Below are 27,010 nucleotides of genomic sequence, written 5' to 3' on the forward strand. Positions count from 1 at the left end.
CTCAATAAATACGATTGATGATGATGAGTCAGCACTCAATAAATATGATTGAGATTGATTCCCGGAGAAGCGCTTAGTCCAGTGCTCTGCCCCCAGTAAGCGCTCAATAAAGACGACTGATGATGATGAGTCAGCACTCTATAAATACGATTGAGATTGATTCCCGGCCTCTGGGAGGCGTGGACGTAGCGCACCAGCAGAGGGCGCACCTGGCGCCGCCCCGGCGACACACTCACTCGCACACACCGCCACACACACTAATTGTCGTCTCGCATGCGCACTGGGCCGGCCCCGTCCAGACATAACCAATCGATCCGAGGAGGCCGGCCTGGCGAGGGATAGCGGGAGGGCGCGCTCGGCGCTCTGCTGTCCAGCCGGGGTGTGTCTGTGTGCTGGGGGGGGCGGTGCGCGTGCGTGGCCGCGCGCTCCGGGCCCGTCGGTCGCGCGCCCTGCGGTCGCGCGCCCGCCGGCCCGCCACGCGCTGCGCGCCCCCCCGCGGACGGAGAGGCTACGGTGGGAGGATGGCGGAGCCCGCCGACAAGCTGTACCGGGCCGAGTACGCCAAGAGCGGCCGCGCCTCCTGCAAGAAATGCGGCGAGAGCATCGCCAAGGACTCGCTGCGGCTGGCCATCATGGTGCAGGTACGCGCCGGAGCGGGGGAGACGCCCCACGGCTGCGGGGGAGACGCCCCGCGGCCGCGGGGGAGCGGGGGCATCACCGCCACCAAGGCCTGGGCCACGACTGCGCAGCAGCACCGGGCCCAAGGCGGGGAGGAGGAGGAGGACAAGAGATTTATTTATTTTACTTGCACCTATCTATTCTATTTATTTTGTTAGCATCATCATCATCACTCGTATTTATTGAGCGCTTACTATGGGCAGAGCGCTGTACTAAGCGCTTGGGAAGTCCAAGTTGGCACCATCTAGAGACAGTCCCCTACCCACCGGCGGGCTCACAGTCTAAAAGGGGGAGACAGAGACCAAACATCCTAACAAAATGAGTAGATATGTACAAATAAATTAAATAGAGTCAAAAAATATGTACAAACATATATGCAGGTATGTTTGGTTTTGGTATATTTGGTTTTGTTCTCTGTCTCCCCCTTTTAGACCGTGAGCCCACTGTTGGGTAGGGGCCGTCTCTATGTGTTGCCAACGTGTACTTCCCAAGCGCTTAGTGCAGTGCTCCGCACACAGTAAGCGCTCAATAAATACGATTGATGATGATGATGAAGAGATGAGAATTCCTTAATCAGTCAATCAATCGTATTTATTGAGCGCCTACTGTGTGCGGAGCACTGGACTGGGCGCTTGGGAAGGCCAAGTCGGCAACATAGACAGTCCCTAGTCAATATCAATCAATCGTATTTATTGAGCGCCTACTGTGTGCGGAGCACTGGACTGAGCGCTTGGGAAGGCCAAGTCGGCAACATAGACAGTCCCTAATCAGTATCAATCAATCGTATTTATTGAGCGTCCACTGTGTGCGGAGCACTGGACTAAGCTCTTGGGAAGGCCAAGTCGGCAACATAGAGAGACGGTCCCTACCCAACGGCGGGCTCACAGTCTAGAAGGGGGAGACAGAGAACAAAACCAAACATACTAACAAAATAAAATGAATAGATATCAATCAATCAATCGTATTTATTGAGCGCTAGCTCTCTTCCTCCCTTCAAGGCCCTACTGAGAGCTCACCTCCTCCAGGAGGCCTTCCCACACTGAGCCCCTTCCTTCCTCTCCCCCTCGTCCCCCTCTCCATCCCCCCCAACTTACTTCCTTCCCTTCCCCACAACACCTGTATATATGTATATATGTTTGTACATATTTATTACTCTATTTTAATTGTACATATCTATTCTATTTATTTTACTTTGTTAGTATGGTTTTGTTTTCTGTCTCCCCCTTTTAGACTGTGAGCCCACTGTTGGGTAGGGATTGTCTCTATATGTTGCCAACTTGTACTTCCCAAGCGCTTGGTACAGTGCTCTGCACACAGTAAGCGCTCAATAAAAGATTGATTGAGCGCCTACTGTGTGCAGAGCACTGTACTAAGCGCTTGGGAAGTCCAAGTCGGCAACATAGAGAGTCCCTACCCAACGGCAGGCTCACAGTCTAGAAGGGGGAGACAGAGAACAAAACCAAACATACTAACAAAATAAAATGAATAGAATAGATATCAATCAATCAATCGTATTTATTGAGCGCGTACTGTGTGCAGAGCACTGTACCAAGCGCTTGGGAAGTCCAAGTCGGCAACATCTAGAGACAGTCCCTACCCAACAGTAGGCTCACAGTCTAAAAGGGGGAGACAGAGAACAAAACCAAACACACTAACAAAATAAAATAAATAGAATAGATAGGTACAAGTAAAATAAATGAATAGAGTAATAAATAGCCCTCCCTCCCTTCCTCCACCCTGGTCCGTTAAGGCCTCCTTTTCAAGCCAGTTTCGGGAGCGGGGACAACGCCCACGGAGCCCAGATTGGCCCCGGATCCCCGTTGGCAGCCCGCATTGGTGTGCGGCCCCCCCCGGGGGCGGCTTCGCTCAAACGATCGTGTTTAATAATCATTATAGACTTTTATAATCTTTTAGACTGCGAGCCCACTGTTGGGTAAGGACTGTCTCTATATGTTGCCAACTTGGACTTCCCAAGCGCTTAGTACAGTGCTCTGCACACAGTCAGCGCTCAATAAATACGATTGTTTGATTGATTATTATGGTGAGATATACTGAGAGCTCACCTCCTCCAGGAGGCCTTCCCAGACTGAGCCCCTTCCTTCCTCTCCCCCTCGACCCCCGTCTCCATCCCCCCATCTTACCTCCTTCTCTTCCCCACAGCATCTGTATATATGTATATATGCCTGAACATATTTATTACTCTATTTATTTATTTATTTTACTTGTACATATCCTATTTATTTTATTTTGTTAGTATGTTTGGTTTTGCTCTCTGTCTCCCCCTTCTATACTGTGAGCCCACTGTTGGGTAGGGGCTGTCTATGTTGCCAACTTGGACTTCCCAAGCGCTTAGTCCAGTGCTCTGCACACAGTAAGCGCTCAATAAATATGATTGATTGATTCCCTTCCTCACAGCACCTGTATATATGTGTATATGTTTGTACATATTTATTACTCTATTTACTTATCTTACTTGTACATATGTATTCTATTTATTTTATTTTGTCAGTATGTTTGGTTCTGTTCTCTGTCTCCCCCTTCTAGACTGTGAGCCCACTGTTGGGTAGGGACCGCCTCTATATGTTGCCAACTTGTACTTCCCAAGTGCTTAGTACAGTGCTCTGCACACAGTAAGCGCTCAATAAATACGATTGATTGATTATGGTGGTAATAATAATAATGGCATTTGTTAAGCGCTTACTATGTGCAAAGCAGTGTTCTAAGCGCTGGGGGGGAATACAGGGTAATCAGGTTGGCCCACATGGGGCTCACAGTCTTCATCCCTGTCTTCTAGACTGTCTTCACAGTCTTCTAGACTGTGAGCCCAGTGTTGGGTAGGGACCGTCTCTATATGTTGCCAACTTGTACTTCCCAAGCGCTTAGTACAGTGCTGTGCACACAGTAAGCGCTCAATAAATACGATTGAATGAATGAATCATCCCCATTTTGAAGCACAGTGATTTGCCCAAAGTCACACATCTGATAAGCGGCGGAGCCGGGATTAGAACCCACGACCTCTGACTCCTAAACCTTTCCACTGAGCCAAGCTGGTACTTGCTAAGGGACTACTATGTGCCAGGCACTGTACCCAGCGCTGCGGTGGATACAAGCAAAAAGGGTTGGACCCAGGCCCTATCCCACGTGGGGATTTATTGAGCGCCAGCCGTGCAGAGCGCTGTAGTAAGCGCCTGAGAGAGGACCCTGTAATAGAGTTGGTGGAGGCGCTTTCCGCCCCCAACGAGCTTACAGTCGTTGCTCGTTTTGGGCAGGAAACGTGTCTGTTTATTGTTACATCGTACTCTCCCAAGCGCTTAGTACAGTGCTCTGCACACGTTAAGCATTCAATAAATGTGACTAAATGAAATACGGTCGAATGAGTTGGTATTGTATTCTCTCCAGCGCTGTGCACATAATAAGCGCTCAATAAATGCCACTGATTGACTGCAACCTAGACGTCATTAAGCTCCTACAGTTGCAGGAATTTATTTTCTAACTTTATTTGCTTTCTCACCGTTCGATTTTTTGGGGGTAACATACCTTGGCAGGACTCGCTCTCTGGCGTTTATTCTGGGAAATTCACGAATTAAACCATCGTTTTTCGGCCCACTTGGGTAGCAGCAGGTAGATGAGGACTCTTTTTTTTTTTTGAAAGCCTATTTTTAGCCGTGATTTCAACACTTTCTCCCCCGCCCCGTCTCTGCATTTTAACCATGCAGTCTGTAGGACTTCCCCTCCATCTAGAAGCTGCAAAGGCAATTTTGTTCCGAGCCATGAAATCAACGGTATTCTGAAAGAGCTGGATTTAGGCCCAGGGCTCTGTGACCTAATTTATATCGGTTCCTAGCGCTCTCCAAGCGTCAAGCGCAGAATTTCCAGGTCACCTTCATAAAGCTGAGGTATTTTCTTTGGCCCCGAGCAGCTATCTAGGTTTGAGAGCAGGGTCCTCTCCAGGGAAGGAGTGTAAAGACTTTCTGATTGCCAAGGAGGAGGCATTCCAGCTTCCTAATTGCAGGGACAAGGATGGGCTGGGAGTCAGGAGACCAGGGCCACATAGTAGTCAGTTGGAGGGATGGTATTTATGGAGCTCCTCTAAATCTCACAATTAGCCCCCAAAACTCTGCACCAAGCCACCCCACTTTATCAATCAACAAGTCAAGGTTATTAAATGCTTATTATATGCAGAACTCTGGATTTAGCACTTGGGACAATACAGTGGAGCGGGTAGACACTATTCCTGCCCTCAAAGATCCAACAATCTGGTGAGGAATTTTACTCCCCAACTCTTTTTTTCCTCCCAAAATAACCTGACTATACCTAATCTTTCCTGCCTCCATCCCTCTGCTCAGTGGGTTGCAACTCCCTCCTCCCAGTTCCCACAGACCTGACTTCTCATACTCAAAGCCCTCCTAAAATCCCACCTCCTTCAGTAAGCCTTCCCTGATTAATTTCCTGCATCCAGTTGTACATCCGTCAGCCTTAGACAATCCTTAGCACTTTTGAATATGCATTTTTTCAGGTGTACATTTATTTATTCTGACTATTTGTAAATATTTTTTGTCCATTTTCTCCTGTGGAATGTAAGTTCCTTGGGTGCAAGAGGCGAGTTACTTTGTTTTGTACTTCCCAAGTGCTGAGTACGTTGCATCCAGTAGGTGTTCAGTAAATACTGTTGTTTCTACTAAGCTTCTCCAGTATCCTCTCAGGAGCCATCCAGCTGTGTTAAAGTATTCTTTATTTTAACTTCTAGGTTAGCGCACTTGGGGTAGGCCTGAACCTCAGCTCTTGTATAATTCATTCTAATTTAGATGCCATGGTTTTTTTTAAGCACTTCCACTGTACTAAGCACTGGGGTAAATGCAAGCTAATCAGGTAATAGTCCATGTCATACAAGAGGCTAAAAGTCCATTTTACAGATGAGGTAACTGAGGCACAGAGAAGTTAAATGACTTGCCTGAGGTCATACAGCAGATAGGTGGAGTCACGTGTCTCACTTTCTCCCTCTGGGAGAAAATCTTGAACATTTGCACTGGAGCATTTTTGAAGGGCACTACATGTATTCTTTGAGACAATGCTCCAGCAAAGGACATCTCTAGAGCAAAGCTATCACCAGTTTTTCAACCACCTCAAGGGTCCTGCATGCTGGGAATGACCCAGGCCAGGCATTTTGGGCATCATCGTATGCCCCGAGGCAGCTTTCATTTTAATGGTAACCCTTTCATGATGTTCCTCAAGTTCCTTGACCCCAAAAAAGTCTAATCAAACTAAGTAGTTTGAAGTTTCCGACTTCCCCTTCCTCCCCCTGCCATTTATCCTATTTAGAGAACAACCCCTTCCCACCTGGGCCAGATACACCTTTGGGCTTTTGGGCAGCGCAGGGCCTTGGGCCAAGTGGAGGCTGATGGGAGCAAAGAAGAACCACAAAAATAAATCACAATTGTAAGCATGAAATGATCTATGGCAGAACAAATCCACTTTACTAATTTACCTTATTGAAATAACTTTCCGATCATAATTATCACGTGGTGCCAGAACTGTGATCATTTTGTTTTAGAATTGGGGTTGGTCAGGTCAGTGGTGTTCCGTTGGAGTGCCTAACCCTACCCTAGGGGTTTGGAGTGCAGATTACAGAGTAGGCATGAGAAAGTTGTGGTTTAAAATCAATCAATCGCATTTATTGAGCGCTTACTGTGTGCAGAGCACTGTACTAAGCGCTTGGGAAGTACAAGTTGGCAACATATAGAGACAGTCCCTACCCAACAGTGGGCTCACAGTCTAAAAGGAGTGAGGGAAGGTCAAAAAGCCATGTGAACCTGTACTAAAAATCAATTTAAAAAATGACTGAATGGTGAGATGAAGAGCATGTGGGGTTAATTGGGGAAACCTGCTGGGGAAGTGGGGTTTGGTGCTGGGCGTGGCAGTGGTTGGGGGAGTAAGCCCACTGTGGGCAGGGAATGTGTCTACCCACCCTGTTTTATTGTACTCTCCCGAGCCCTTAGTACCATGCTCTGCAGACACAGAGTGCTCAATAAGTAAATACCATTGTTCCTCTTACTCAGAGCTGGAGTAGGAGGGGCACGGGGCTTGATTAATTGAGACCCTGCTCTAGGTGTGAGCCCACTGTTGGGAAGGGACTGTCTCTATATGTTGCCAACTTGTACTTCCCAAGCGCTTAGTACAGTGCTCTGCACACAGTAAGCGCTCAATAAATACGATTGATTGAATGTGTGCTCACCAGTGATGGGATACCATAAGATTTCTGTGCCGAGGAGAATGAGGCGCTTGGTGGTGATTCTCTGTAGTACCCAGCACCTTTTGAGCAGGAGGGCAACTTTTCATTTTGAGGGTGAGGGTGAAGGGTTGGGAGCGAAGATTTGTACGGGACAGGTTTCAAGAAGTCAGAAAGTTGCCATTTTGAGGCTTTTTAACCCTAATTGGAAACTCGGGAACTGCCAGAGAGCTGGGATGAACAAGTCTAGGGGTCTGGCTCAGAAAACAGGCCCTCACACCCTCCTCAAGTGGGCAACTTTGCTTCTGAGTCTCCACACGAAATTTCCAAGCAAAGGGGAGGGGGGGTTCTTTTAAAAATACCAGTTTGAAAGCCAATTTGGTAAATGTGTTTTGCCCCAAGGCAATCTGAAAACCTCTTTCTCCATCCCATTATGTTGAGAGACAGAGCATTTTTGTTGGCCCATAATCTGGGGTTTGCCAAGTGAGACCCAGAGTGAATTGTTCAACCTTCCTTTGTGTCTCCTGAATTTAGTTGTTCATTGGCTGCAAATGCCCCATTTTACATTTGTGTGGAAGGATTGTTTTGAACCTGCTGAATCCTGAGCCGTCTCTCAGGGGAGAGCCAAGAAAGGCACAAGATTGGATCCTGGAAACCACCCATATTGCCTGCCCTGGGGGCTAGAGGCCACAGGCTGCAGAAGAGAAGGATCTCCTCCTGGGCATTGCCAATAGGCTAGGTGCCCTCTACGAACCCTGCCATTTCTAGGATTCATTAACCGGAAAAGGATGGAATCCATTTATCCCAATGAGAATTTCTGAGGCTCCTGAGCCACTTAAGTAAATTGAGTGGTCTTCCATTTCAGAAAAGGGAACTCGACCACCTTACTCCTTTTATTCACCCCACCCTCAGCCTCACAGAACTTATGTACATATCTGTAATTGTAGCTAGACTATAAGCTCCTTGTGGGCAGGAAACATATCTGTTGACTCTGTTATATTGTACTCTCCTAAGTGTTTAGTACAGCAGTCTGCACACAGTAAGTCCTCGGTAAATACAAATGATTGACCAAAAGCCCCTGACTCCAGACACAAAGATTGTGGAGTTCGGGTTGCCCCCAGCTCTAACTTTTAATCAGTCATTTGTATATGAGCTCTTACCGTGTTTATTGCCAAATGCCTCTCACCCACCAGGGCCTGGACATTTGGATGTGCCTTGCTGGAGCAATTTACAGATAAAGAAATGGAGGGCCAGGGGAGGCATGGCTTCACCTGAGGCGAGCAGGAGCACCAGAATTGGAACCCGCAGCCCACACGTTTCCAATCTGTTGACCCACCACTGAGCCATTAACCCTGCTTTACATGTGCCGAACAATATTTGAATGTTTGCAGGAGATGTGCAGATGCAGGAAACTTGAAGGGTTGTGTGTTTCCTTTCTTCACTCTTTCCTCCCCTCAAAACCAGCCTTTTACTCTGTTGACAAAAGGGTGCTGTTGAGTCTCAGCACCTTATTTGCAGCCCATCCGTAAATAGGCCTGTCAGCCCCTAATCACAGCTTGATGGTCAGATTTAGACTTGCTCCAGTGGGTTAGCAGTCATTTGTTGCAGGCAGGTGGCCAGTTGGGCTGTGGGGGTGGTGCTGGGCTCAGCTTCTAATATTTTAGCATTTCCTTTCCCCAGTGAAGACTTTCTTCCCCTGTTCCCTTTCCACCCTTCCCACTGTCCCTCCAGACCTGAGCCCCCTTGAGAGGAGCACAGGGCTCCCGCCCTTAATTTCGTCCACCTCTGGAACCGAGTACGTTGATGCTCCATGGGAGGCAGGTGACCATTAAGCTGGTTTGGGCAGGGGTGACTTCTCTAAACTTTTCTCTCCACTTAGGTAGTTCCTCTTCCTCTCTCCCCTTCTCCTCCCCTAACCCAACATTAGAGTTCTTGGGTCAGTTCTTTATCAAAAATATTTAATGAGGTTTTACTGTATGCAGAGCTTTGTACTTGAAGGGGGAGAGGGGCTGTCATATAATACAATTATTTTGGAAGAGTGGCCATCTCAGAGTGCTGATGGAATTGGAGGTGGGCCCAGGCAGTGATTGCCTGGCAGGGCTGGGGGGTTAACATCCTCCATTTCCCAAGTGACCTTGGGCAAGTAACTTCTGTGCCTCAGTTTCCTCATCTGTAAAATAGCAATTAAGACTTTGAGTCCCATATGGGATGTGGAGTGTGCCCAACCTGATTATCTTGTACCTACCCCAGCACTTACTACGTGTCTGGCACAGAAAAAACTGCTTAACAAATACTATTAAAAATAAATAAATAACCCTCTCCTTCCAAGGGTCCCTCACCTTCCCCAACTCCCACAGAAGTAAGATGAGCTAAACTGCAGGGCGGGGATAAGGGAAAAACAGGACAGTCGCTAACCTTCTCTAAAGCAGACACGTGCTCGTTCAGATATACGTGTGTTTTTGTGGTTCAAGTGGGAGAGCCGGTGTATGTGGGGTTCTGTAGTGCCAATGAGTTGGTGCTTTAGAGAATATATTTCTTTCTCTTCCCCTATGTACTTTTTGCACACTTGGCTGAAGCCTGGAACTCTTGCTGGCTTTTACAAGGTGGATAAGCTGTTTCCTGTGACAGCAAGTAACATGTATAAGTAAAGAAACAAAGGTTACAGTGAGACATGCTGTAAAGTGCTTGCCTTCCCCAATGATGATCAAATGGCTGTATTGCAACAGTATCTGTAGTTCCTCTTGATATAATGAAGTTAGCTCTCTGGGGCCAGCCTTGCAGTCTTTCGATGAATCAGTAGTGTTTATCGAGCTCTATTCATCTGTAAATTGAGTTTTGTGACCTGGATTTTGAATGTGGAGAGGAAAAAATACAGCAGTATGACAGTGTTCCTTAATTGAAATTGAACTGGCACCATTTTGAACTTGAACTAGCTGGTTATAAAGGGCTGGCAAGTTGATATGGGATCAATCAGTCAGTGGTATTTATTGAGTGCTTACTATGTGCAGAACGCTGTACTAAGCGCTTGGGAGTGCACAGTATGACAGAATTAGCAGGCACGTTGCCTGTCCGTAACAAGCTTCCGGCTAATGCCCCTGTATGTCTGTTTTCTGTATTTTTTCCCTTTCCTCATCATCCTGGATTTCCATAAAGAAAGGATTGGATGAGACTGGGAATTCTGGTGGCTTTTTTTAACCCAGTTTCAGCCTGCTTGTGCATATTTTTCCTTGCTTATTACATGTTTTCATTGTTGATTGTTTATCCTGAAAGTCTTTATGTGGCACTTTCCATCTTCCCAAGTTAGTGAGAGACTCTTCCCCTGCTTAAATTAGCTCTGCCCTTCCCCGTTTATTTTGCAGTAAAATTCGAACACCTTCCGGGCTCTATTCACGTATCTATCTTCTTCATAGCTCACGGTCCAGGACAGACAGTTTCACTCCTTGCCAATTTGGGTGGAGGAACAAAGTTTCTGATTTTATTGTGCCCACTTTTAAGTTGAGAAAACTGATTCAGAGACTGGGCAGGCCTAGATGAAAACTTGTAGCCCCTGAGCGTCAGCCGTAGCCGTGTCAGATCAAGCGATCATGTCCCTTGTTCTGATCTGGCCTTGGGGGCCAGAGAGGTTGGCAGGGGCAAGGGGATGGCCGGGGTTATGTGACTCATTGGCTGTCCATCCACCTTCTTCTGGTTCTGCTTTCTTCCTAGTCACCCATGTTCGATGGGAAGGTCCCACACTGGCACCATTTTACTTGTTTCTGGAAGCGGGCACGGGTCATCTCCCATGCCGAGGTGGACGGCTTCCCCGAATTGCGGTGGGATGACCAGGAGAAGATCAAGAAAGCCATAGAGACTGGAGGAGTCGCCACAGGTGTGTTTACGTGTGTTTGTTTGTGGCGGGGGGGCGGAGGGGTGGATGGATGGGTAGGCTCAAGGCAGAGAAGAGGTGGCCCATTTCCTAGGGTGGAAGTAGGTGAAAGCCTGGTGTTTGACTGGCCCCCTCTCTGCTCCCTCCAAGGCTGTGGAGTGTGCTCAGAGAGGGCTTGGGCCTTGTACCTAAATGGAGCATGCTATGTTGAAAAGTGGCATTCTTGCTCCAGATCCAGGAACTCGGTCACCAAAAGAGCCAAAGCTGTAATGGAATTCCTTCTCACCTTCCATCTGTGGAGTGGGAAGGGGGTCATGCCTTAATGTAATGAGTATGCATATAAGGGCCCTGAATTCATAGCTTTAGAAGAAATTATATTTCAATCGGTCATGTTTATTGAGCGTATACTGTGTGTAGAGCACTGTACTAAGCCTTTGGGAGAGTACAAAATAACAGCATCTTTTCCCACTGAATCTGGATGAGGGATCACCCATTAGATTTCTCCATTTTGCATAATTTATGTTGTCTGTGCACTTGAATATGTGACCTTTGGGCATATGCTCTACTCTGCCACCTTCAACCCCACAGTACTTATGGCACATATCTTTAAATTAGTCATATTAACGTCTGTCTCCCCTTCTAGGTTGAAAGCTAGTTGTGGGTAGGGACCATGTCTGCCAACTCTGTTGAATTATACTCTCCCAGTGCTTAGTATAGTGCTCAGCACATAGTAAGCCCTCAATAAGTACCATTGATGATGATGCACGAAGGGGCCAAGGTAGAGTCGTTTGTGGGAGGAGCTTTTGGAAAGAGGCCCCAAGCCTTGAGGATCCTGGAACCCCAATATGGGTATGGTCGTAATTTGTCAGTAACCATTGCAGGTTCTGATCTCACTTCCCCTGGAAGACAGAGATGGGGAGTGATTTCTGCTGATCGATTTCAGCACAGACAGGATGGCTGTCAATCACATCAGTAGTAAAAAAAAGTAGCATGGCTACATGGGTAGAACACAGGCCTGGGAGTTAGATAGATCTGATTCCAATCCCGGCTCCGCCACTTGTCTGCTGGGTGACCTTGGGCAAGTCACTTCACTTTTCTGGGCCTCAGTTCCTTCATCTGGAAAATGGGGATTAAGACTGTGAGCCCTATGTGGTACAGAGACTCTGTCTAACCCAATTACCTTGTATCTATTGCAGCACTTAGCAAGGTGCCTGACACGAAGTCTACGTTTAACAAATGCTATTGTTATTATTGAGCACTACTGTGTTTAGAGCAGTATTCTTAGCTTTTGGGAGGATACAATAGAATTAGAAGACATCCCTGCCCTCTAGGAGCTTCCTATCTAGCAGACAATATAAATAGGGAAATATAAAACAAAAGTGACACATTTTTCTGTGCACAAAGTTTACAAGATGTGATTCAAATAAATACTTGAATGTACATATGAACATACCCATCCTTGGCACTTTTGTGTACTATTTTAAATAAGTACCGAAGTGCTAGAGGTTGCAAGACAGCCAATCAGATTATAGCAGCTGGAGGGTGCCCCAGGCTAGAGGGATAGATGCCACTGTTTAGAAATGGGATCGGTAGTTATTACGATGGGCGATTCTGTGTTTTTGGTCCCGTAGGTAAAGGTGGAGACCAGGATGGTGTAGGAGGCAAGGGGGAGAAGACCCTGAATGACTTTGCAGCCGAATATGCCAAGTCTAACAGGAGCACATGCAAGGGATGTGACCAGAAAATCGAAAAGGTAAAATGGCGACATTTCCTATTGAGCCCTGGAATGCCCCCTGGTACCTATTGTAAGGTGATGCTTTTCAAGACCTTTGCATCCAGGATCTTCATTAGCGAAGAGCTGCTGGCTGGCTGCCACTTGTCAGCTGTGTGACTTTGGGCAAGTCACTTAACTTCTCTGGGCCTCAGTTACCTCATCTGTAAAATGGGGATGAAGACTGTGAGCCCCCTGTGGGACAACCTGATCACCTTGTATACCCCCAGTGCTTAGAACAATGCCTTGCACATAGTAAGCACTTAATAAATGCCATTATTATTATTATTATTCTGTTTCTCCCCCCTTACCACCACCTCGCTTTGCTTCAGGGCCAGGTGCGGCTGTCCAAGAAGATGGTGGATCCCGTGAAGCCACAGTTGGGGATGATTGATCGCTGGTACCATCCAGACTGCTTCGTCAGCCGCCGAGTTGAACTTGGCTTCCTCCCGCAGTACAACGCCAGCCAGCTCAAAGGGTTTGGTATCCTGAAGCCAGAGGACAAGGAAACTCTGAAGAAGCAGCTCCCTGCCGTCAAGAATGAAGGGTTCGTGGGGAAGGGCTGGCAGAGGAGTGTTTTAGAACAGCGATAGGATTCCGAGAACAGGAGCTCCCGGGCTCAGTGAGGCTATGGCTGTCAGGGAACAGAGCCTGGCGTGCGGGGGCAGGTGGGGGAACGTAGCACACTTCCCCGCCTCTGGACCTGCAACACTTTTACATCCACTTCAGAAAAATTTCTTAGTCTCTCATAACTGTGGGCCTTGTAGTTCCCCTCTCTGACAACCCAGGGTCTTCTAGATTCAAAAATCACAGCACCTCTGAGGAAATGCGAAGTTTTAAGGAGCTGCAGTGCCCATGCCCAGCTGGTTTGTGCCATAGTGGAACGTGACAGGGTTCACACACTCTGGTGGTGGGTCTGGGTCGGGTTCAAGTGGAAGGGGGAGAAATGCAAGGACCAGGGAAAGGAACTTGAGGGACTCCAAAGAATCAGGTGCATTTTCCCTATCATCCCAAGGGCCCATGAAACTGGGGAGAGGGGAGAGGCCACACTGGACCTGTGGAAGAGGCTTGGGCTTGGGCCCATCCTGCAGAGTTTGGTCATGGAGAAGGCATGAAGGATGGGGATTATCTCGATTCCTCAGCCCAAACTGCCTGGCCACGCTCCGTGGTGTTTTTGCTACCAGAGAAAGAATTGGACCTTTGGTTTCACCCTGTGCTTGCAGGGTCATTCAACCAAGCAAGAAAGTGGGCTATCAGAGTGCTTTGGAACCAGTCATGACATTGTTATTCAGTGGGCCTGAGATCTGCCCGCCTTAATTTCAGTCCCCTCTGCTAGGGGAGAGTCCACAAACCCTTGCCTGGACTGGGTAGGGCAAAGCCAACTTGCCCTATTTACAAGGTTCTCAGTTGCTGAAGCTGGCCTGGTGTTTTTAGAGCCTCAGATGACACGTTTTCAGAAACAGAGCGGGGCTTTATGCATCTCTTCCCTTTATTTTTGTTCCTCTTGGCTAGTAGAGCTTGTAGCACGGAAACTCCCCGCCCCACACTTTGTAACAAAGATGACCCTGAAGGAACAGTCGGAGCTCTTTGTTTCCCAGGCGAGTTTGCCTGCTCTGGAGACACCAGAGACAAAATGGAGGCAGGCAGGGGGAAGAGAACTAGGCCTGCACACTTCCCTCAGCAGCTTGGTACTGGTCCCTGGCCTTTGCTCCTCTGGACACCCACTGTGGGCAGGGAATGTGTCTACTAACTCTAGTGTATTATACTCCTTCAAGTGTTTGGAACAGTGCCCTGTGCTCTGCACATAATAAAAGCTCAGTAAATGTCACTGATGTTGACACAGCTTGCTCCCTCTCTGCTCTGGGCTACATCATCATTATCCCACTGGGCACTCTCCTGTTGGGTCCCACAGCCCCTGGGACGAGCCTTTAAGACCTCCCTGCTTCAAGTAACCCCATCTTGGAAGCACGGCCTGTGCAAGTTAAAGATTGAGGGCTTGGATCCTTAAAGGTGCAACATCTTTCCTGTTCCCCTTCCTTAAACCAAGGCTGTATGAGCCGGTGATAGTGTCACATTGCTCCAAATTTTTGAAGGGTGAAATTGGGCAGGACTTTAATACACCTCGGACTGTCTAGTTTTGGGTTTGAACAGAGCTTGTCACATTCTGGGGCCTATTCCCCTCTCTGCCGCGCCCATAGTTAATAGTGATCGAAGGAGGAGGGTTGGTCATGAGGATTTATTATCTTTGATGGGGAATGACAGCAGAGGGCTCTGCTGGGTGGAAAATCTGGGACAGGTGTCTTATTCCCATTTTACTAATGAGGAAGCTGAGGCCCAGAGGAGTCCCAAGGCAGGCCACCGGCAGAGCCGGGATTAAGACATAGGACGCCGGACTCCCAGCCCCATTCTCTTTCCACTAGGCCCAGCTACCTATTGCCTGAGCGGGCAAGTGAACTCTGTGGCCTGACTAGGAAGGTCCCATATGGCTAGTTGCCTCTTGTGTCATTGCACAGTTGACTCCCAGGAAGTACTTAAAAGGGACTGAGCCACATCAGGCATGTTCAGTGTCCCCACAACTCAGGACAGAGGCTGCATGTCTCCCAACTGTCTTTTGATTCCTGCCCCTCCCCAAACTCTGCACCCTTCCCATCCCCTTTACCTCCAGCTCTGGCTTCGGAAGCCTTGGAAAGGTTGACTGTTGGCAGTGATGAGATGAGTTTGCCTCAGGGGTCAAGACCCCCACCGGCCTCCATTTATGAGCTAAAGAAGCTGGGAGTCGGGCCTTTGGCCAAGCCTCCAATTTAGTGGGCAGAGTGGCTTTCTTTGTGAGTGTGGCATGTCTGAGGATGCTCCCGGCAGGGGTTTCCCTAGACCTGAGGCTGATAGAGCTCTGGATTGCACTCCTGGCCCTGGCTAGCTGGGTACGCCGTTCCTGCTGAGAGGCTCTCCACCGAGGGCTGACGAGAGAAGGCACACTTCTCTTCATAGCAGATCACGGTGAAGTGGGGTTTGTTTTTCAACGGAGGGAAGCAGCCCCTCTTGCCAAAAACCAACATGTTCCGGGGGCTGAGGTGGACAGATGCAGTCATGTCTGAGTTGGGTTTTTAATGTCAGGCTTCTGGTCTTTCTCCCTCTGGGGGTGTCTTTCAGGAAAAGGAAAGGAGATGAGGTGGATGGAGGTGGTGTAGTGGCCAAGAAGAAACCGAAAAAGGAAAAAGACAAGGAAACCAAGCAGGAAAAGCTGCTCAAGGTTTGTCCTGCAAGGAACCTCCAACCCCCTGCCCCTAGGGACACTTACAGGCAGTGTCTTCCCTGGAAGAGAGTCTTGGATTTTTCCGGATAGGCTGGAAGTGGGCATTCATTCACCCAGGACCCCGACGAGGGATTGGTCTCGAGAGGAGGGTCACCCAAGGAGATGCCAGTCATGCTGGGGGTTTGAGCCGCAGCTTTGTGGCTGGATGGTCACCTGGGAAAGGTCCCTTCTGGAAGTGGAGATGGGGGAGCACAGGCAGGGAGGGCGACTGCCAAAGCCATCGCTGCCCCTAGATCCACCACGTTGGGGCTGAGTGGGGCGGTGCCAGGGGATTGGTCACAGCAGATGTTCACAGAACCAGAGACGAGAGCGAACGCTGAGGAAATGTCATCTTGACGGCCTAATTTCCGTAAGCCATCTGCTCAGATCTGGGCAAGTGGTGGTGTTTCTGAGTCTTGGGCTTTGTGGCTGTAACTGTTGGCAGAGATTATTTTCATTCCGGCTCTGAGGAATTCAGACGTGTCACTCATTGGTGTCTGACTGCCTGTTGTGTGCAGAGCATTTCACTCAGCACTTGGGAGAGTACAATGAAGGTGGAAGATACGATTCCTATCTTCAGGGAACTTTCCTGGTGCCCAGGATTCTCAGGGAGGTTTAACTGAAGCTTTTGGGCCAGTGGTGCCTTGCCTGAGCTACTTAGCCAAGCCATCCAGTAAGCGTGGAATCCAGGGTTTTCTGCTTGCGGTTAGCTTTTTGCAACTGAAACTTTGGGATCTCTTGGGAAGCAACTGCCTACCATCTCAGTGGGGCTTGAAGGCCATATCAGTGAGAGAGGCGATCAGTCTCGAAACCAAAAACTCTCCAGCAGGGTCTGGCCCCTAAGGTATTTTTCTGTGTGTGGGGGTGGGTGGGGGTGGGACAGGGGAAGAGGGGTTATTAAGCACTTACTATGTGCCAGGCACTGTTTTAAGCCTTGGAGGAGTTACAGGCTAATTAGGTTGCATATACTCCATGTCCCACATGGGCCTCACCATCTTAATCCCTTTTTACAGGTCAGGGAACTGAGGCACAGAGAAATGAAGTGACTTGCCCAAGGTCACACAACAAATTGCAGAGCCAGTATTGGACCCCCAGGCCCATGCTCAGTTCACTAGGCCACGCTGCTTCATTCTCTCTCTCCCTCCCTCTCCCTCCCTCTCCCTCCCTCTCCCTCCCTCTCCCTCCCTCTCCCTCCCTCTCCCTCTCCCTCCCTCTCCCTCTCCTTCCCTCCCTCCCTCTTTCCCCTTCTCCGGACCCCTGTGTGAGGTCCCACAGAAGCCTGAGCTGATTCTGTGTTGTGCTTTCATGACCATTGTAGGGAAGGACCCCACCAATGGAGAGAAGCTGGATTGGCTTTGTTGCAGTGATGGTGTTTATTAAGTGCTTACTATGTGTGAAACTCCCCTCTCTAGTGTCGTGCTACGGGTGGGGAGGAGAATGAAGGGGACATGGCAGTGCCCAGCTCTCCCTGTCCCATGGCAGTGCTGCTCTGGCCTCCGTTGTGCTCCATCAGGGGACTCCGGTGCTTTCCCTCCTCCCCCGAAGGGTTTCTATGAGAAAACAGAGCCAGTTCAAACAGGATTGGGACCCTGGCTTCAAGGGTCGCTCCCATTCTCGTCCCTGGTGAAAAGTTGCAGTTTGGAGGAGGGGACGTCAGCCATCAATTTTTGCCCCCAGGAGCAGACAGAGTTGATCTGGAATATCAAAGACGAGCTGAAGAAAGCCTGCTCCACGAATGACTTGAAAGAGCTGCTCATAGCCAACAAGCAAGCCGTGCCTTCTGGGGAGACGGCGGTAAGTCCCGCCTTCGGTCTTGGCACCGACCGCCACGTGGCTATGAGACTGATCCATGTTCCCGGGCTCCAGGAGCGCTCCGATTGAAGTGAACCTGTTGGTCTGTTGGGAGAGGGTGTGCTTCCTCTCCAGCTGAGATGACGTTGGGTTTGCTGCTGGCACCTTCTCCATTTGGCCAGGACACACACGGGCATACGTGCAGACATGCAACCTCTTCCCCCTACATATACAAAAGTGACCACCCTCCAGTTGGTCAATCTGCTGGTATTTGAGTGCTTACATTGGGCACTGTCAGCTGTATGGTTGCGAGGCAGGGCCGGATCCCACAAGCACCACATGTTGGTAAAAACAGGCTGTGTCCCATGCAATTTACAGTGCTCATCTTTGCCACGGTGGGTCCAGAAGCCACATGCCATTATTTGGGCCCACAGCTTTGTGTGCCCTAGTTATAATCCCACACTAATTTTCTGGGATTATCACTGTGCCAGTGCTTTCTCCCATTCGGGCTCCGAGACCAGAGATCAAAGCTGTTATGACCTTCCTCTTCCTCACAGAGCCGGCTCTCCATTTCACACTCTCCCGACCAAGGCCACGAGGTTCCAATTCCTGCTTCAGAAGGAAATAGTAGCATCAGGCCAAGTCTCTTTGAGCCAAATACCTGAATGATTCAGGGCAAGAACTCAAGTTTCCCTCAGGTCTTCTGTAATAATCAGGCAAAAAAAAGTTTGGTCCCCGAATGATTGAAAGAATCAGTGGGCATGATGCTACGCCACAGCTGAAATCTCATCAGGTGAAGCTCTGAACTGCTGCTTAGCATTCTGTCCTGCAAAAGGTGTCTATTGATGGATCATCAATCAGCGGTATTTATTGAGCACTTACTGTGTGCAGAGCATTGTACTAAGCACTTGGGAGGAGAGCACAGTACAATAGAACTAGCAAACAAGTTCCCTGCCCATAACGAGCTCACCGTCTAGAGGGGGAGACAGACATTAATATGAATAAGTAATTTATAATATCTAATTTAAAGATATGTACATAAGAACTGTGTGGTTGGGCGACTCTCAAATGTCCAAAGGTCACGGATCCAAGTGCAAAGATGACAAAAAATGGGAGAGCGAACTGGGGAAAAGAGAGCTTAATCAGGAAGGCCTCGTGGAGGAGATGTGACCTTAATAATGCTTTGGAAGGGGAGAGAATTGGTGGGCTGGCATATCTGGAGAGGGTAGGGAGTTCCAGACTACAAGGAAGATGTGGGAAAGGAGTTGGTGACTTGATTGATTATCCGGATCCTCCCATCTCCCCCTTCACCCCCGTTGCCCAGGGCCATGGTTTTTTGACCGGTTGCTTCTCTTCAGATTTTGGATAGAGTGGCCGATGGAATGGCCTTCGGAGCACTTCTTCCCTGCGAAGAGTGCAAAGGGCAGCTTGTCTTCAAGAGTGATGCCTACTACTGCTCCGGGGACATCACGGCCTGGACCAAGTGTGTGGCCAAGACCCAGATGCCCAACAGGAAGGAATGGGTCATCCCAAAGGTGAGAAGATTGAGGATTTGAAGTTGCTCTGCCAAAATCTCCTTGGCTTTTTTTCCCCTCAGTCTCTCCAGAACTGCAGAACCATTCAGAACCATTAAGACCTTCAGAAGTCCAGTCTGCCCTTTGGGGCCCCAGCACTCATTTCTTACCTTTAACAGGATTTCATTAAGTCCTTTTGGGTAAAGTGGTGCACGAAAGAAAGCGTCACAAAAGTATAAAATCATGGCTTTTGGGGGCTTTATTATTATTATTATTCTTTCATGGGCAGGTGTCGGCCTCTGTGGAATCCCAGAACTCAAAGAACCCCTGCCCCAGGGTGATGGGGAATGTGGGAAGGGCTTTTCTCATCGTCGGTGGCACTTTTCTGCAGACACCACCCTACGCTGAGCCCTGAGAGCAGCAATGAGCGAAACGTGGCTCTCCCAAGAAGCACTGCCTCTCCTGACGGCCAAAACCTGCAATTGGGAGAGGGCCTTTTTCCATTTTGAACATCAGACAGAGCCCAGATCAGTCTTTTTTTTTTTTTTTTCCCTCTTTGCAAGTTCCAATCAAAGGTAGGGAGGGGTAGATTTCTTAAATGTTCCAACTTGTGCCCTACAGGAATTCAAGGAAATTCCGTACCTAAAGAAATTTAAGTGCAAAAAGCAGGACCGAGCCTTCACCCCGGAGGCCAGCGCCCCTGTGACCGTGCCTTTGCCCTCAACCACCCCTGCTCCCCCCACGCTGAACTCGGCTGTGCCGGCAGGTGAGCCCCCAGAGGGTGGGGGAGGTGCTCTTCGAAGGTGTTGGTGGGAAGACAGGCAGTCACGAGCACTGTGGTTCATTGTCTATGAGAGTCTTGATCTTTTGCAGCCAACTAAGAGCTGGCTTACTCTGGCCATTGCCTGGGGTGTGTGTGGTTGGTGGCCCGAGCAGGGCAGACGCCTGTCCTGGGTGAGGAACCCGTCCCCTGGGTTCTTCTCTTAGCTCCTTCCTCCTCCTCCCCAGACTCCTCTCCCATGTGCTGACCTTTCACTGCTTCATTTTGGCTCTGCCTGATGAATGTGCTTTTTCAACTCAGATAAGCCATTGTCCAACATGAAGATACTGACTCTTGGGAAGCTTTCCAGAAACAAAGAAGAGATGAAGGCCGCAATTGAGGGGCTCGGGGGAAAGTTGACGGGTTCCGCCAACAAGGCCTCCGTATGCATCAGTACTCAAAGTGAGTGTGCATCTACAACCTACCGTATTTCTCCCCCCGTGGATTGGGGGTGGCTTCTAGGAAGTCGAGCATTGGAAGCATTCAGAAGGCAAACCGAGCCCAATCTAAGTGGCAGTCGTGGTCGACCTTACTAGAGAAAACTTGAAACTCCACATGGTGTGGGGGGGTGTTCCCTGTGTCCTGTCTGTCACCCGTAACTGAAGGATGGTCAAGGTATTAAGCACTGGAGACGGTATAGGGTAACCATATAAAACTCAGTCCCTGTCCCACTCTCAAAGGTAGGGAGAGTGGTATTCCTGTTGTGCAGGAGAGGAAACGGAGGCACAGAAAGGTTAAGTGACTTTCCCATAGAGTATCTAGATCTTATGCGGGCTGGGTCTGGCCTGTTGATATTTTTCATCCCAGGTGTACTCTATGGAAAGTGGAATTTTTCTAGTTTCAAAATCTGCTTTATGGAATTGTTTTTTTAAAGAGTAAGTTTCAGAGCAGCTCGTAAGCCTTATGAGTCATGAATCGTGATTCCCGTTGTCATAGTGGTAATGGTATTGAAATGCCCACTGAGCAGTTTGGAAAGTACAGCAGAAGCCCAAATCAGGTTCCCTGCCCACAGGGAGCTGACACTGTAACAGATGTGTTCCAGGGTGTAGGTGGGGAAGAAGGGGAGCTTTCTGCTTTCCTGTTTCCAGGGCACTGTGCCTTTCTGGCACACTTTCCCAAGAGCTTAGTACAGTGCTGTGTACATAGGAAATCCTCAGTAAATGTCATTGATTCAACCTTACTATTTTGTGGTTATACGTTTCCTTAGGTGGCCATTAAAGCAAACTTGCACTCAGTTTTAAAACAGCCTGTTTTCTCTCTGGACAGAGGAAGTGGAGAAGATGAACAAGAAAATGGAGGAGGTGAAGGAGGCTGGAGTGCGGGTGGTTTCTGAGGAATTCCTCAAGGATGTTGCTGCCTCGGGCAAGAGGCTCCAGGAGCTGCTGACCCTGCACGCCTTGTCCCCCTGGGGGGCTGAGGTGAAGCAAGAGCGTCCCGTGGTGCCACCGAGCGGGAAGTCAGGAGGTCCTGTCTCCACCAAGAGTGCGGGCAAGATCAAGGAGGAGGAAGGTAGGAGCAGGATCTGGAGTCGCTTGGGAGTCTCCCCTGGCCTGAGTTTGCAGCAAGCCTGGAGGGCCAGCATCTCACCCTGGTCCCAGATCCTTCTTTCTATGCAGGCCAGGCTGGGGCTTTTCAGAAACCTGTTGCTGCTTGGTTGGTCTGGTTGCACAAGCCCTGCCTTCGGTCCCGTGGAGGGAATCTGTCTGAAGCAGGTCCAGGTTGGGGTGGCTGACCACTGGGCTTGGGTCTCCCAGGGAGAGTGAAGCTGTCCTCAGAAACCCGAAGTGGACTTGCTTACTTCTGCTCTATGCCTTTGTCTGTTTTTCCAGGAGCCAGCAAGTCCGAAAAGAAGATGAAGTTAACCGTAAAAGGAGGCGCGGCCGTCGATCCGGATTCTGGTGGGTGGAGCAGGAAAACTGGGCCGTCCCAGCTCCCCAGGGACGGAGGGGCAACTCCGAGCTCCTTTTAGGAAGGGCGGAACTAGAACAGTTCAGGGGCAGTAAGCGACAGTCAGAGCTGAGGGCCGGCCAGAGGGGACGATGGGGAGAGGGGTTCACACTGGCATAGCTCAGGTCCAGGGGTGATGCCATGCCTGTGCTGAAATTCTCAAGTTTGGCCCCAGTGGAGTTCTCATGTTGCCATCCCAGCCAAAGCTAAAAGTTGGGGGTGGGCAAGATAGGTCAAACATAGCCTCTCCACTGGATGACCCAGGGCATCCTAGCCCCTGCGGGGATGAAATTGGGGGCTCTGCATGCCTGAGGGCATCCCTGAGGACCCACATATTTTGGGTCGGAATCACCTGACACCCTCTCTGACCTCTCTCTTCCTCCACCAAGCCAGCGGGCCATTTGTGCTATCCACCCAGGGTGGGATCTTGAATTTCTTCCCTGGGAAGGGGCAACGGGAATGAGCTGACTTCTGTGACTCAGTGTGGCTTCCTCTTTTCCCTGTAGCACTGGTCAGGGTCTGGCCTCTCTCCTCACCCCAGGATGCCTCTGCTCCCCCTGGCTCTGTCTGCCTTTCGCAGGCACTTTCCCCCTTTAGGAAATGCCCCTCTGTTTTGACATAATCAGGGAAGGTAGCCGATCCAAAGGAAGGGGCTTTGATTCTTTTCATCTTGTTTCGACACGAGTGATTTTTGGTTTTGGAAGCTGAAAGCTGTGAAAGCAGAGGATGTTATAGTAGTAAGTGTGTCCCTGATTGTCTTGGACCTGGAGGCCTGGGCATCCGTCTCAGTTAAAATCTGCCCCAACTCCACCCTGCGTTCAGCTCTGGTTCTTTCTGGTCAGGCCTGGAGGACTCAGCTCACGTCTTTGAAAAGGGTGGGAAAATCTTCAGTGCCACCCTCGGCCTGGTGGACATCGTCCGAGGAACCAATTCATATTATAAGCTGCAGCTCCTGGAGGACGACCGAGAAATCAGGTCAGTTTGAGCCCCAGTGACTTCAGGAGGTGACGGGGAGTCTGGGGGCTGGGTCCAGTTAGGGCAGTGCTGTCCATCTAGGGCTTAGAAACATCAAGGAGCAGTAGCACGGGTATTAAACTAGGTGGTCACTTTTTGTTATCCAGACTCTCGCTGTCATCCTTCTAAAGAAGCAAAACTCATTCCTGGGAGACAGAAAAGTCTTTTTCCAAAGGAGTTTTGCAGCTGGGTGACATATGCAAATCCGAAGAATCTTTGGAAGACTTCTGAAGGGATGTGGAGGTTGTCATTGCCCCATTTGGTTTCTCCACAAGGTGGTTCGGTCTATATGCCATTGCTCTGTACCCTGCTTCCAAGGATTGTGGTTGTTTTCTGGTGGGGGTTTTTTCCAGGCATTGGGTGGGGTGGTCTTTGTGAAAGGGACAAGGACATAAAATGACTTCTGTGACCAAACAGTCTTTCATTCATTGCTGGCTGTGAACTGACAGCCTGTCACATCACTCTCATCTGAAGGACAGTGTTTCCCTCAGTCCCAGGGGACCAGGATTTTTCATTTTTGATCTCTTGATCTTGTCCTAATTTGGGGGCGGGAGCTGGGGATTGGGTTTGTTCCAGCAGAGTGAGGATTCGGGCATCTGTCAGACTGCATTCCAGGGTGGTGTCTGTTTCTGGAGTTGCTCCTCTCCCATTACCCCAGTACCCTCTATGTGACTCATGCTGCCACCCGCCTGTCTTTGGGTAGGGCCCTGGCCATTTCAGAACGAGACACGAGCCTGAGGCCGGATACTGTATCGTTCTTCCCAGCCTGAGGCAGGCCTTCTTTAGCCAGCTGCCCAGCAGGGTTTCTTATTGATAATCGTTCTTTTCGTTTGGGATCAGGGCACTCTCGTACTGCCGTTTGTGAGTGTAGATTTTTTCCTCCCAAGCCAAGAAGATAAAGCCAGGACTCGTTTCCAGAGACGGGGCCTGTCCACTCCTTGTCTTTTTCTGTGACTTACTTTGTTGTCGTTGTTGTTGCTGCTGCTGTTGCCAGGTACTGGGTGTTTAGATCCTGGGGCCGCGTGGGCACTGAGATTGGCAGTAACAAGCTGGAGCAGATGCCATCCAAAGAAGATGCCATTGAACACTTTCTGAACTTGTATGAAGAGAAAACCGGCAACTCCTGGCATTCCAAGAACTTTACTAAATATCCCAAAAAATTCTATCCTCTAGAAATCGATTATGGGCAGGTAATTACCTACCATGCTCTTTCCTGAACCTAACCAAGGGGACAGTTTAAATGGGAAATCTTAAATAGAGGATGAGAAGAACAGATGAGTCACACCCTGTATTAAACACTTGTATTTAACTCAGTCCCTGCCCTCAAAGAGCTTACAGTCTAGAGGGGGGAGAAAGGCCCTGAAGTAATTTATAGATAGGAAGAAGTAGAGGAGTATATGAGTTAATGCTTAAATTGAAGGACGTGTCAGTTTATGTCCCTAGTAGGGATCCTAATGATTGAGGGAACATCGGAGTGTAATTTTAGACTGTGAGCCCACTGTTGGGTAGGGACTGTCTCTATATGTTGCCAACTTGTACTTCCCAAGCGCTTAGTACAGTGCTCTGCACACAGTAAGCGCTCAATAAATACGATTGATGATAATTGGTGCAGAGGTGCTAAGAGGGAAGAAAGTGCCCAAATCCTGAGGTGTTGAGCAGCACACAAACACCTGCCTCCCAGGGTTTTGTCCTGTTAGGCTTTAGCCATAAATACTCATGCCCATTTCCCACCTCCCACTCTGCTAGGCGTTTCTCTCAGCTGTTTTTTTGTTTGGTTTTGGAAGGATGAGGAGGCGGTGAAGAAACTGACTGTCAGTGCTGGCACCAGGTCCAAGCTCCCTAAGCCCGTTCAGAACCTTATCAAGATGATCTTTGACGTGGAGAGCATGAAGAAAGCCATGGTGGAATTCGAGGTCATTGCGGAACACTCCCAATGGGAAACTTACTCCTGGGCTTTTTGTTTGTCCCGTAGCGGTTTTATAATCCGGTGGTGGGGTGAAGTCGCACTTCCCATTTCTAGGTCAGGAAATAGTTGCAACCAAGCTCTGTTGGGGAGAAAATAAACATTCAACGAATTCCCTCGTACCTGCCCTATCCTAAGCTTCATGCCAATGCCCTGTGGATTTCCCAAGTGCTTACTATGCTAAGCTATATGGCCCTTTCCTGAAAGGAACACAAAGTCTTTTTCACCCTTGCTCTCATTCTGCATCTCATAGTTCCCTGGGAAGGTCGGGTAGATTCTCCCCAGGCTTTGTCTGGACCAGCTCTAGGGTTAGCCTTTGGTTGGTAAGAACTGCACAGTGGTCCTTTCAGCTGGGGATCACCATCCAGGCCCCCTGGGATACAGGGGGATCACGGTGGTCTTTTTGTCTGGACCCCATGCAACGTGGTCTTGCAAACAACATTGTCAGATTCCCCTGCAGAGGGAGGGTAAGAGGGCCATCTCTTCCGGTGGAGGTGGCACCTGCTGGTTATCCCACCCCACCAGAGCCATATGGCACAGAGTTGGGCTGGACATCAGCCGCCTCGCCCGCCCAGCTTCCTCAGTGAGCAAGTGGGCTGGCTAATGCCATACCTCTCTTCGGTCGGTCCCAGTCCTAGCGGATGAATCTGTGTCTTTGCCAGATTGACCTCCAGAAGATGCCCCTGGGAAAGCTAAGCAAGAGGCAGATCCAGAATGCTTACTCTATCCTGAACGAGGTCCAGCAGGTGAGTGTGAAGGCGAGGTTTCTACAGTCAGTCACCAGTATTTGAGTGCAGAGCACCCGTACGGAGCACTTGGCATTAGAAGAGTGAAGTGTGCGGGCTGAGTTGTTGTAGTAGGAGAGTAGTGAGGTGACGCTGGAGGGGTCAAGGTGATTATGTGCTTTAAAGCCAATAGTGGTGAGTATTTGTTTGATGCAGAGGTTGATGATTAGCCGCTGGAGCTTCTTGAGGAATGGGGAAACATGGTCTGAATGTTTTTGAAGGAAAATGATCTGGGCAGCAGAATGGAGTATGGACTGGAGTGGGGAGAGACAGGAGGCTGGGAGGTCAGCAAAGAGACTGTTAAAATAATCAAGACGGGATAGGATAAATGCTTGCATTAATGTGGTAGCAGTTTGGACAGAGACGATGGGGCGGATACAGTGTGCACAGCGCTGCATTAAGTGCTTGGGAGAGTACCAAGGAACAGAGTGCCATGGAAAAGATGGGTGGACAGTTGCTTTCCCTTACATTTGGCCTTTCTAACAGATTTGACAGTTCAAGACTGACATGGACTGTGTCCAACCTCAGTAGCTTGTATCTACGCCAGTGCTTAACACAGTGCCTGGCACATAGAACTTAAAACACACGTGCGCGCGCGCGCACACACACACACACACACACACACACAAAAAAAAAAAAGATGGTTCTGGGCTGGGGTCCGGCCTGAAGCCAACCATGAGGAAGTAAGACCGAGAGTTCTTAACGCCGTCCACCTCACTTGCGTATTTATCTCCTCTTCTGCAGGCCGTGTCTGAGGGAAGCAGTGACTCTCAGATCCTGGACCTTTCCAACCGCTTCTACACATTGATCCCCCATGACTTTGGGATGAAAAAGCCACCGCTGCTGAACAACATGGACTGTGTGCAGGTAGCTGCTGGGGTAGGGCTGGGGAGAACAGCCAGGATCAGAGCAGCAAGGTCACCATGTAATTTGTGTTAAAGGAAGTTCCTCCTTTGGAACTTACAACCTAATGGGCTAAACATATGAGCAAAGAGTAGTGAACACACAGAACTGCATCTCTACAGTGATATCAATCAGTGGTATTTATTGAGCACCTCCCGGGTGCAGAGCCTAGTAGTAAGTGTCTGGGAGAGAACAGTAGTTGTCATGATCCCTGCCTTCAAGGGGCTTATAGTCGAGTGGGGTACACACATTCAAGCTTGGTGAATACCCTGGGAGGTACCGTTTCCTGCCTTTATCCTGGCATACAGGTTTTCAAAATCAACAATCGTTATTCATTCAGTGAGTCAGTCATATTTATTGAGCGTTTACTGTGTGCAAAGCACTGAACTAAGGGCTTGGGAGAGTACAATATAACAATAAACAGCCACATCCCCTGCCCAC

The 27,010-nt window shown here is 49.3% G+C and overlaps 1 protein-coding gene across 1 annotated transcript in view; it reads left to right on the forward strand.

The window, feature by feature from the left end:
- Positions 1-497: 497 nt before the first annotated feature.
- PARP1 (poly(ADP-ribose) polymerase 1) overlaps positions 498-27,010 on the forward strand; it is a 35,217-nt gene continuing 8,704 nt past the window's right edge. The window contains exons 1-16 of the mRNA XM_038761368.1: positions 498-641; positions 10,610-10,772; positions 12,401-12,522; positions 12,873-13,087; positions 15,691-15,790; positions 17,510-17,626; positions 18,982-19,158; positions 19,759-19,903; positions 20,219-20,359; positions 21,224-21,466; positions 21,787-21,855; positions 22,747-22,879; positions 23,913-24,108; positions 24,703-24,831; positions 25,544-25,627; positions 26,411-26,533. Of these exons, the coding sequence (XP_038617296.1) occupies positions 522-641; positions 10,610-10,772; positions 12,401-12,522; positions 12,873-13,087; positions 15,691-15,790; positions 17,510-17,626; positions 18,982-19,158; positions 19,759-19,903; positions 20,219-20,359; positions 21,224-21,466; positions 21,787-21,855; positions 22,747-22,879; positions 23,913-24,108; positions 24,703-24,831; positions 25,544-25,627; positions 26,411-26,533 (2,277 nt within the window). The 5' untranslated portion in view covers positions 498-521. The remainder of the gene's footprint in view (positions 642-10,609; positions 10,773-12,400; positions 12,523-12,872; positions 13,088-15,690; positions 15,791-17,509; positions 17,627-18,981; positions 19,159-19,758; positions 19,904-20,218; positions 20,360-21,223; positions 21,467-21,786; positions 21,856-22,746; positions 22,880-23,912; positions 24,109-24,702; positions 24,832-25,543; positions 25,628-26,410; positions 26,534-27,010) is intronic.

Source organism: Tachyglossus aculeatus, chromosome 19 (genome assembly GCF_015852505.1).
Source record: "Tachyglossus aculeatus isolate mTacAcu1 chromosome 19, mTacAcu1.pri, whole genome shotgun sequence".
NCBI classification, from domain to species: Eukaryota; Metazoa; Chordata; class Mammalia; order Monotremata; family Tachyglossidae; genus Tachyglossus; species Tachyglossus aculeatus.